We start from the raw sequence: 12,255 nt of genomic DNA on the forward strand, positions 1-12,255 counted from the left end.
GATTTCCCCCCCCCCCCCAATTCTCTTTGCTTTTGTTTTTGATTTTTTCTTATGTTTTCCTTTGATTTTGTTTTAGTTTTTTTTTTGTTTTCGATTTTTTATTTTGCTTGTGTTTTTTGTTCTTGTTTTATTTATTTTTATTCATTTTATTTTTCTTTGATATCTTTATTCTTTTGTTCTTCAGTTTTTTGTTTAATTATTTTTATTCACTTCTTTTTGTTAAATTTTTCCCCCATGTCTTTTGTCTTTTATTATTTTTATTTTCCTGTTTTTTCTTTGTTCTTGTTTTTATGTATTTTTTATTGTATTTTTATTTGCATTTTTCTTAGATTTTTCTATTTTTTTGTTGTTCTGCTTTTTAAATAATTTTTATTCACTTTTGTTTTTGATTTCTTTTTCCCCCCGTTTCCGTTGCTTTTGTTTTAGTTTTTTTTTTTGCTTGTGTTTTTTGTTCTTGTTTTTATTTACTTTTATTCATTTTATTTTTTCTTTGATTTGTTTTGTTTTTGTTCTTCTGGTTTTTTTATTCACTTTAGTTTTTGATTTCTTCATTGTTTTTTCTTTTGCTTGAGCTTTTTGTTCTTTTGATTTAATTATTTATTTTTTCATTTTGTTTTTGTAGCTCTTTATTTATGTATATAATATACTAGCAGTTGTGTGGAGTCACAGGCCAAGACAGTGATTACTTCAGTGTGTTTCTTCAGACAGCTGTATGTATTGATTGTGTTTTCCAGCTCTCATTAACCTTCTGAAGTTCCTGCTGTCTAATGAGACCATCCTTCTGGCGAAGCACAATATCTTCCAGCTGGCTCTCCAGGTAAATCACACTCGCTGCGAGCGGCGGTCTGTCATGTTTTTAAGTACAGATTGGGCATTTCTCACCTTGCTTGACATGTTTTTGTGTGCTTTAGGTGGTGAACCTCTTTAACATGTTCATCACGTATGGAGACACGTTTCTGCCCACGCCCAGCAGTTACGACGAGCTCTATTATGAGATTATACGCATGCATCAGGTGTTTGATAACCTCTGCTGCATGGGTAAGTCAGCTGAGCTCAGTCCTGCTGCATGCATGTTTATTTTCATCCATCATATCTAAAGCACTAACCTGATCTTCATGACGCCGCAGTGCTGCGAGTCTCCACCAACGCAGGCCAGTGGAAGGAGCCTGCTAGTAAAGTTACTCAGGCTCTCGTCAACGTCAGGTCAGAGCGCTCACATTCACCTTCATTCTAGATCACTTTCACTATAAACAATGAGAGGATTTATAGTACTCTTTGTTTAAATTATCGGATTTAAGTATTCTGAAATAAGATGCATTATATAATATTAATAATAAAATAATGTTAAATATATAGGTGATTTATATAATGTAATTCAGGTTACATGGCAGTTATTTTATAAAGATGTTATATATGAGAAATTGTTGATTTACATGTTGAAATTGTGGAAGATGATAATAGTTGATGTCTATGACTAGCTTTTGATAGCTTTTGGTAAAAAAAACCTTATTTATTTATTTATTTTCCTCCTTTGATTTGTATTTGGTTTTAATTGGTTTATTTATTTTTGTTATTGATTTCTTTTTTTGTTTTTCCCCTTTGCTTTTTGTTTGTTCTTTTGTTTTTTTTACTGTTTTATTCTTATTTATTTATTGTTTTTTGTCCTTGTTTTTGTTTATTTTTTTCTCTGCTTCTTTGTTTTTGTTCTTTTATTTATTTAGTTTTGGTTCTGATTTTGTTTTTTTCCGTTTGATTTAGTTATTTATATATATAATATATAGTTTTTGTTTTGTGTCTTTGGTTTGTTTGTTTTTGTTTTGTTTTTTCTTTGTATGCGAGTTAGATTATAAAAAGCATTAATTGTATAAACAAGCAAACAATAATAAAAATCATACTAAATATACAGTCTAATTTATACAGTGTACTTTCATTTACATGCCAGTTATATTTCAAACATGGGTGAAATGGTGAAAGGTCATAATCATAGTTTGAGTGGTTTAGTTGAAGTGTGTGACTAACATTGGGCAGCTTTAGTGAAGTGGGTGTTTTTGTCTTTGTTTCGGTTAGTGTGCGAGGGGCCTGGTGGTGAATTAATTATTGATTTGAGAGTCTGAGGTAATGTGGAAGCATTCTCCGGGCTTTCAGAGATGTCACCATGTGTTTGTGCCGCACAAAAGAAGTCGAGCGCTGGTTTTTTGCAGCATGCATTACTGCAGAATATTTAAAAGAGCCACACCTTTGAAAGTCCTCTGTAACGCTACCTTTTATTCTCACACAGGAACTCTATTGTGAAGCTCCCGTCACATGTTCAGAATATTCCTCATTTTGCCCGTTTCTGTAATTCCAGAGCCATTATTAACCACTTCAACCCTAAGATTGAGTCGTACGCCGCTGTGAACCACATCTCACAGCTCTCAGAAGATCAGGTAACGGTTTAGATGGACGGTTTACACAGTCATGTAACGTTTTGATCTCTTACGTTCAAACAGACTTTAATGAGTTTACGCACAGAACATTAACTTTTAGCCTCATTGTAATATAGCGTAATTTAGATGTAATTTTCTTATTTATTAAAACACTGTCATTCAAAAGTTTGGTTTTTTTTAAGAAATAAATACATTTATTCAGCAAGGATGTGATCAAAAGTGACAGTAAAGACATTTATAATGTTATAAAAGATTTAGATTTTCATAGTAATGCTGTTCTTTTGAACGTTTCATTTATTTTAATTCTTATTTGTTTTAAAAAAGGTTTATTGGTTTCCACAAAAGTATGAAACCACACAACTGTTTTCAGCATTGATAATAATAATAAATGTTTCTTGAGCAGCAGATCAGCATATTAGAATGATTTCTGAAGATCATGTGACACTGAAGACTGGAGTAATGATGCTGAAAATACAGCCTTGATCACAGAAATAAATTACAGTTTATAAATTAATATATCCACATGGAAAACTGTTTCAATTCAAATAATGTTTGCAGTATTACTGTTTTTACAGTATTTTTAACCAAAAAAAGCAGAAGACTTATTTCAAAAATATTAAAATCTTACTGACCCCAAACATTTTTAATGGTATAAAGTATAAAAAAAATAAATATATAAATAAAATAAATATATAAACCTTTAAAAATATTTAAAACAGAGGTGTTGTGTGTTCAGTTCCTTGCCAGTATTTTAATCTTTTGACTTTTCTTGAAAACCTGCCAAGAAAGAAGAGTGGGAATTTTTATGAAACACAAAAAAATCACCCCAAATACTAATTAGTTGTAATTTTACATTTTTTTAAATGTGCCACTATCCTAGGTTTTGCACATTTGTCAGTAAGAATTTTTACTCATTTAAAACACAGTAAAATTTAATATGCTCTCTTATTCTTTTATATATTTTAATATGTACACGTCAGAATAAGCATGTTGTTTGAATTTTTACATAAATATTGTGTTACATAATGTAACATTTTTTCAACCAAATTTTGGCATTTTATTCTCCAAAAACTTATTTGAAACCTTAAAAGTAGACCCTTTACTTACATTTAATGTTCTTTCTATGGACATAAAATCACTTTAGTAAATTTCTTTTGATGCAGACATCGTAACGTCTCTGACCCATATATATATATATATATGTGTGTATTTAATTCATAATAGTAACATTATTGTAATAATATGAATGTATTATAATTGATTAATAATAAAACATATATAATACTTTGTACAGCAACCTAAGCAGTATAATGTAATTTCCACAACATTTCAGATTATCATTCATTTTATGCTGGAAATGACATTTTTGGAGTAAAATGGCTATAGTTAGCTTTTTTTAATGCATCTACATGCACCCATAGTTTTTGCATAACTACCTGTGTACTGTGGCACAGTCTTATCGCCCGACTTTAACTCAATTCTGTCAGATGAGAGAATTGGTTTTGAATCTGAATGAGCAAAACTCTGTATATGTGTGTAGGAAAGCGGCTGATTGGGACGGTCACAGGTGTTGCTTAATTAGCCTTTGATCTGTAGGGTAATGATGCCGTGTGCTGGAAGTGAGGGCAGTTTTACAGACGGTTGTGCCAGCTGTCGCTTGCAGTCCCAAACTCTCGTCTCTTTTATCTCGCTTTGCCAGATGCTCTCGCATGCCCTCTAACAGACCTCTGTCCAGCCTCTCTTTGTTTAGTTTAAGTTTGGGGATTTGTGGTCCATCAGCCCTTTTCATGCCCTGGAGTGTCCCAGTTAAACTCCAGACCCATTCGATTTAAAATTACTGCGCACAATGTGACCTCAAACAGCTTGTAGTTGTGGCAACGCTTCTTTGAAACAATGTCTTTCCGTGATTGCCTCAGAGAACTGTTTTGATTTGTCTTTCATATTGTAGAAATAAACAATACGTACTAACAAAGAAAGACAATTGCAGTTTGCAAGGGGTCTAGGAGTGTCTAAGCCTCCCTGAGTTCTTTCAGAATCTAACTTGGGAGTCTCTTTTAAAAGATCTACCAAAAGAATCAACCACAAATTGCCTTTTTCAAGGTAAAGTGACAGGAAATATTATAATTGTTTCAGAAATATATTATTTCAAAAAATATAATTACATTTTAATAGAATGTTTAGTGACATGTAATAAAATACATTTAATTTGAGTTAAATTAAATTAATGTTTATAAAAACATTTTTTTTAAATAAAAATAATAAATAATTTTAATAAATAATATTTTTCCCAGGGTAAAATGACAGAAAATATTATTAAAAAAATACAATTACATTCTAATAAAATATTAATCAAAATAGTAAAGTACTAAAATGCCATTACGTTTAATGAAAAAAAAAAAAAAATTTTTTTTTAAACGGAATAATATTTTTCCCAGGGTAAAATGACAGAAAATATTATTTAAAAAAAAATACAATTACATTCTAATAAAATATTCATCAAAGTAGTAATGTACTAAAATGCCATTACGTTTAATGAAAAAAAATATATATATATTTTTAAAAACTGTTTAAAATGAATAATCTACCAAAACATTTTTCTAAGGTAAAATGGCAGATAATAATATTTAAATATTACTATTTCAAAAATACTATTTTTTTTGTAAAATATTTATTAAAATGTAGTAAAATACCATTACATTTTAGTAAAACATATACCAAAATAATCCACCAAAAATGCTACCTAAATATTAAGGTAAAATGACAGAAAAATTATTATTTAAATATCATTTAAAATGTATCATTACATTTTAATAAAGTACTTTATTAAAATGTAATAAAATACCATTGTATTGATCTTATTTTTTATATTTAGCTCAATTTTTTTAAAATACAGGGACAAAATGCAGTTTTTCATAACATTTGTAATGTAAACAAAATCTAATGATTTTAAAAGTCAACATTTTGAAACTCTAAAATATAAATTATAAAACCACAAGTGTTAACGCAGAGACAAACCGGTTTTTTTTTTGGTCCATTTCCTGTATTTGACCGACTACAAGTAAGCAAATATTATATGTTAGATATTAAAAGATGAATGTGAAGTTTGCAAACTACTACCGATCTTAATTGATCAACAGAGAGCTTGTGCCAGTTGTGGTGGTTCATATCTGTAGTATGATATATATAGATATATATAGACTACTATATCAGTAGTCATGTGATCACTCCACTAGCTGTTTAAATGTGTTCCTGTAGTTCAGTTCAGGACCACTGTTATAAAACAGATAATATGCCAGAGTCTTTCATTGTAAGTGGATTTCGGTCGGTGCATTGTTGTCTTAAACCTGGAAGATTTCTTGTAGTTGTGTCTGGGTTTTATGTAATTTTCTCATCTGTAGGTGCTGGAGGTGGTGCGCTCGAACTACGACACGCTAACCTTGAAGCTACAGGACGGTCTGGATCAGTTTGAGCGTTACTCTGAGCAGCCCAGAGAGGCCGGCTTTTTCAAGGAGCTGGTAAGCTTTTGAGTTTGCTTGACGAGCTACTTCCTTCCTTTGGCTACATTAACTATGGGTTGAATGGTACAGAAGACGACAAAACGTTGGGCGAAATCGCAGAACGCCACAGAATCTGGTGGATTTCAGTGAAACTTCGTCTCCAGAGATGCTCTGGGAGTTACTTCACCGTTTGCTTTGAGAAAACTTTCATCGGATGCACACAAACGGGTCTCCGCTACAACCCAGCAACATAAACGTTCAGTTTAACGTGAACCAAAAATGATGACAGAAATATGCTACTACTGTAGAGTAGAATGTACTTCTCAAAGTAATAATAATTATAACAATAATAATAATAATACAGCTTGTTAAACCATTATTTTGAAAGGAATATCTCACAATATTGCGCACATTTTAATCCATGTTTTAATTTCACCTGTAAATCGTGGTTGTATGGCATTTTCAAGATTGTTCAAATTTCAAAGATTTGTAAACTTTTTAGTTTTTAATTATTCATTTCATTAACATTGTTTTTGATAGATTTGTAATAAATCATAAAACGCAAAATGCAGGAAAATAAAACAACAGAATTTCTATAAAGTACTACTACTAACAATTAATAACAACAATAATAATAAATCATAGGGCATTTCATTTCATATTATTGTTCTATTTGTAATAAATTAATACGTTGCTAAAGTTCTATGAATTCAATTGATTAAACGTCCTAATTAAAATACAATCCAGAAAAATTAAAAAGAAAAACACTGATGTCAGGGTAAAAAAAAACCTGATTTCATAGGAGCCCTATTCATATTTGGTGAGACTATTATTATTATTATAATGTTATTTTTAATCATTATTTTTATTGAATTTATTAATAATTATATATCTTAATTCTATAACCTTGCACAAATATGACCATATTTCTTGTATATTTCAGTTATTGGTTTAATAAACACATCTGTTACATGATGTGCAAATATATAACACGTGTTCAACAGTCTAAATACTGTCTGTTTAATATATATTGTAAAGCTGAACATTTCTGTATGAGCCCAGTTCTTCTTTTTCTGAGCTCAGTCCCTCTGCCCTGAGGAACTCACTGCTGCGTTAAATTTGAATGTGGAGTGAATTTATGACTAGCTTCACACACACGCATCTCCGTCAGGAAACGAGTTAGTTTTGATGCACAGATGCTTGTGTTTGCAGGTTCGCTCCATCAGTCTGAACGTGAGGAAGAACGTGTCTCTGAGTACCATGAGTCGGGACGTCCTGCTGAAGGAGTTCTCCTCGATATCCTGAGACGACGGGACCTTTGACCTTCATACTGACACATCTGAGGCTTCTCCAGAACCGGACAGGACTGGATTTGATCTTCAGGCTGGATTACTGATGCAGTGTGTGTGTGAGTTTGCTCGCACTCACAACTGACTCGTATTGGCTTCACAAAGCAATCAGCCCAACTTTGCACAATGTGAATTTCAATTCTGACTACCCGGTTTTTTTTCTCCTTTATTGGTGGTCCAGTGCTGATTCTATTGCATATACTTCATTGCCTTAGCACCAAACCGATGAAAGCCAATGTGCTTGCACAGAATTACCAGCGAATTTCAGTTCTTTTCTACATTCAGAGTGAATGCAAACAAAATGTCCTATTTTCATGAGCCTGAAAAAGAAATGTGTGGGTCATAATTCACCATATATATATACGAAAGAAAGAAAATTATAATTTGCATTAATAAAATGAAGCCATTAAAATTTGCATTCTAACACATTTTTTCTCCAAATTCTCATTATTGTAATGCAAAAAAAGAAAAGATTCTCATTACCGTAATGCACCAGAAATCTCATTACCTTCATACACTAATGATCATTTTTACATCCTTTTTCATTAAAAAATTCAGTTTAACACATACTACCATAACGCATATTTGCAATTTTAAATATTTCTAATATATTACGGTAATGAGAACTTGTGAAATTGGCTTAATTGTCCTCTCATTACAATGCGCTACAATCTCATTCTCATTACCGTGATACAGTAATAATATATTTTGTCCTTTTTTATTAAAAATAGCATTTACATACCATTATTTACCGTTTTGAATATGATATACATTTTTATAATGATAATTTGGGTGTAAAATTACATGCACAATGCAAACAGATATTAATATTCCTAAAACAGGTTTCATTTTCATGACGTTTCAGCACATTTCCTCTCAAATTCTTATCAGAATGTGTAAAAATCTCATACCATAATACAATAAGAATTATTATCATGTCCTTTTTTTTATTAAAAACATAATTTCAGTGTAACACATAACGCCGTAATGCATGATTAAAATTGTACTTTGGAATTTAAATGATATATCTTTATTACGGTAATGAGAACTTGAGGAGAGAATTTAATTTCCTTGTCATATTAATGAATCGATAGGCTTTATTTTTAAGCAAAATATAATTTCTTATTCCTTTTTAAAATGTGACCTGGACATTTCATGAGATTCACAGAAGCGCATTAATTTTTAAAAAATCTGACAGTCTCTTGGCTCTCTCTCAGTGTATCCCAGTATTGCAAGATGTTTCAGTATGGTATCATGAAAAGATATGAAGTTGCAGTGTAAAAACAGCTGTATGTTGAGTTGTATAACACTGGGTAAAGAAAGAAACAAATGTATTAACTTGACACTCCACTGAAAGCTAGTTCTAGAGAATTCGGAACATTCTAGAATCCAAACCAGTTCTAATTAGTCCAGTTTAAACCAACACGTGGAGGATAACTGAATAAAACAAACACTTTTCAAAGAAATTCTTGGTAAATTCTTCCTGGGTTTGGTCCTAATTGAGTATTTGGCTTCCTTTGCCTTAGTATTCTTATTTACGGGTGTTTGTTTCCTTATTAAATCTTATTTTGTACAACGATGGCCAGTGTCTTGGTTTGTGTTACGGACTTCAACGTTAACCCTATAACCCAATGCTCTGGCATCTCGGTAGCGAGTCGTCTTCTAAAAAAACTTTTTATCAATGACTTTACCTCTAAAAGAAGCAGTTAATAAGTTAAACTCCCTTCCAAGGATTTATTCCCTATGGCTGCCGAGTTTGAGATGTTCGTGTGGCAGTGAGATAAAAGAAAGCTTTTACTTTCTCCTTCAGAAGGGCATATGCTTTATAAAGATATCATTATCTGCTTAAATGTAAGTTGTGGCGACTATATGGACAAAAGTATTGGAACACATATTATTTGAAAAAGTAACGCAGATATTTTCTTATAAGTTAACTTGAAAAAGTAATCTGATTACGTAACTTGCATTAATTGTAATGTGTTATACTAACATTGCATGTATATATACAGTGGCCACGAATTAAAAATTAATTATGGCCACGTTGTACTAATTTGGCCACAGTTGAACTAAAATGAGGAAATGTGATATATAATGGCTTACAATGAAGGAACGAATTCTTAATTAATGGGAAGCTTAAATCCTAGACCAACTAGAACCCCTTGGGAAATATGATTTCACATGAAATTTTCTCATTTATTTTGAATTTACTGGATGTTGGCGACACAAATTCAGTATCACGCCTTCACATTAATTCCCCGATGGCGTGGATTCTATTGAAACGTATGGAAGCCAGTTTCCGCCAAGGAATTAAAAAACAAACAAACAAAGGTTATAAATATTGACAGACGAGTAAATATTGATCACTAACTCTCCTCTCATTACTTCATGTATCAGTCTGAAGAGACTGATTTCTCTGGGAGTTTGTGTTTGGACGGATTTCCTGAAAAGCTGCTTATATAGAGACGTCTCCATTGTTAAAAGTGCTTTATAAATAAAGCTGAACTGCACAAAAACAATGCTGTTTTTTTTTTTATTCCTTTGGGCTTATAGCGTTTAACGTTTATCACAGCTTTTTCGTTATCTTGCCCAACCACATTTACACTCTTCAATCTCTTTATTTTCAGTCTCTGTTTCATTCAGCCTTCGTTTAGTTCATTCTTTCTTCAACTATTTAACTTCTTAGACCTATTCAGCAAATATTTTTCCAACTGGTTTACGGAGGGCACATTTTGTATAATGAGCTCTAATTGCTGAACTTGGGCAAACACATCTTAATCAAAGACATATTTTGAGGGATATTTGTGCTGACTATAATGAGCTGCGGTCTCATTTCCAGTGCACAGACAGAATGACAGCGACAAGACACAGATAATAAAATGAAATAGGTGAATAAAAATAAGTATATAAAAATACAAAATAGACAATAACCCTTTGGTTCTCTTCTAAACTATATGCCATGGATGAGTTATAATTGGTGCACCATTGTTGAGAAAAAGTGCTATACGGCACCTCTTATGGTTCTACATGGCACCGTTTGACAAAGTGCTATATAGCATCTGTAAAAATAGGGGCTATATATCACTAAAACAAGTCATTTAGCTCATGCAGTCCTTTTTACCTGTTTTTACCTTTTCACCTGCAGTTTCAGTCTTGCCAAAAAGTGATTACAGACGGCAATCAGTTTTCGGCACGACACCGGCTGCTCTCAGTGACGTCACAATGATTCGCGGTTCAATACCGACGGTCAAGTGAAGTTTCTTCGTGAAGCTTCATTCTGCGAGTCTGTGCATAGGACTTCGCGGGTTGTGTAAGCTAAGCGCAATTCCCGCGAAGGACTCGATCTGCTTCCGTTGTGCCGCGGAGCAGCATCTGGTTACCGGCACCCTGGCACCCGGTTTGCTCGTGCACACCCTGGGGTGAGGCGCCAGCACACGCGTGGACTGGGTGTAAAAGCAAACGCGGGAAACCGGACCCCTGCTCAACATAGGCTGCATCCGAAAACTTAGGCAGCTGACTTGCTGCCGTATGAGGCAATGACTTTGCAGGCAGCGTTTTTGTACGAAGGCACCTCATGAAACTGATTTCGGACAGGCTTTTGAGGCAGCGTAACGGTTTAATGATCTACACCAAAATAGAACGAGTTTTGGTGATAACTAAACGAATGTTTAATTACTATAATACTGATTTCTCGCTAGAAATAACATCAAAAGTGCAAAAATTTAGTCAGGAATATACATTTACACACAAACTGACCACCAAACGCAACTTTCAGACGCCATCTTTATTTATTAGCTCAACCGTCACGGAATGGAACGCACAGGATTGTGGGATATCAAAGGCAGCGAAGGATACATCTATGCTGCCTTCAAAATTCGATCAGAAGAAGGTACCTCCGGAGACAGGAAGTAAAGCAGAATTTGGATTCGGACGTGCCTTGATGCCTTCCTGCCTTGGAATGCTGTCTCCGAAGGAGAAATAGGTGGGGGGAGGGAGCTTTTCATTCAGGGTTGCCAGGTTTTCACAACAAATCCCGCTCAATTGCTACTCAAAACTAGCCCAAGCCCAATTGCATTTTGAGGGGGGTCCCCCGGTACAAAAAAAGCATTCAGCCCAATTCTGAACACTTTTCATTTTCGTAGGGGCACACTTTTTATAATCTGACAAACAGACATTCACCAAAACAATACCAACCCGTATAATAACTGAAATAGACAATTTGTTTTTTAAAAAGAGCACCAATACAAGATATTTTAAACTACACAAAAACACATTTGTGACCTGTTCTGGCAAAACGAGTCACAATGAGCAAATTTTCAAAAACTAATTATTAAAAGACCATAAAGGGATAGTTCACCCAAAAATGAAAATTAGCCCATGAATTACTCACCCTCAAGGCATCCTAGGTGTATATGACTTTCTTCTTTCAGACGAATCCAATCGGAGTTATATTAAAAATTGTCTTTGATCTTCCAAGCTGTTTAATGGCACTCAGTGGGTGTTGCAGTGCTTCAGTCCAAAAGAAGTTAAATAAAGCGCATCCATAATAAAAGGTGCCTCACATGGCTCTGGGGGGTGAACAAAGGTCTTCTGTAGCGAATCGATGCGTTTTTTTAAGAAAAGTATCCATATTCAAAACGTAATAATCACTTTAATCTAGCTTGCGCTCACTGTTGTACACGGAAGCAGTTCCGGGCGGATGACGTAGGACAAAACAAAACAACGGTCACTAATTAGAAGTACAAATGAGGATTTGTAAAGAAGAATGTCGGAGGATTTCGATATAAGCCAAGAGGAGACTGGTTTTCCTTTGCTAAAGTAAGGAAACTTTGCTTCCTTTGCTCCTGTAAACAAACGTTGGTTTTCACGAGACTCACCGGCGCATGCGCAGCGCTGACCTCATACGTCATCCGCCCGGAACTGCTTCCAGTGTACAACAGTGAGCGCAAGCTACATTAAAGTGATTATAAAGTTTTGAATATGGAT

General features: G+C 33.5%; 1 protein-coding gene across 1 annotated transcript in view; it reads left to right on the forward strand.

The window, feature by feature from the left end:
- The window catches only part of LOC107706110 (UPF0668 protein C10orf76 homolog), a 19,750-nt gene extending 11,910 nt beyond the window's left edge, over nucleotides 1–7,840 (forward strand). Inside the window, exons 20-25 of the mRNA XM_016509693.1 lie at nucleotides 735–817; nucleotides 912–1,038; nucleotides 1,128–1,203; nucleotides 2,348–2,426; nucleotides 5,825–5,941; nucleotides 7,136–7,840. Of these exons, the coding sequence (XP_016365179.1) occupies nucleotides 735–817; nucleotides 912–1,038; nucleotides 1,128–1,203; nucleotides 2,348–2,426; nucleotides 5,825–5,941; nucleotides 7,136–7,228 (575 nt within the window). The 3' untranslated portion in view covers nucleotides 7,229–7,840. The remainder of the gene's footprint in view (nucleotides 1–734; nucleotides 818–911; nucleotides 1,039–1,127; nucleotides 1,204–2,347; nucleotides 2,427–5,824; nucleotides 5,942–7,135) is intronic.
- Nucleotides 7,841–12,255: the final 4,415 nt, after the last annotated feature.

This window comes from Sinocyclocheilus rhinocerous, unplaced genomic scaffold, assembly GCF_001515625.1.
Source record: "Sinocyclocheilus rhinocerous isolate Xijiao unplaced genomic scaffold, SAMN03320098_v1.1 scaffold3004, whole genome shotgun sequence".
Lineage (NCBI taxonomy): Eukaryota > Metazoa > Chordata > Actinopteri > Cypriniformes > Cyprinidae > Sinocyclocheilus > Sinocyclocheilus rhinocerous.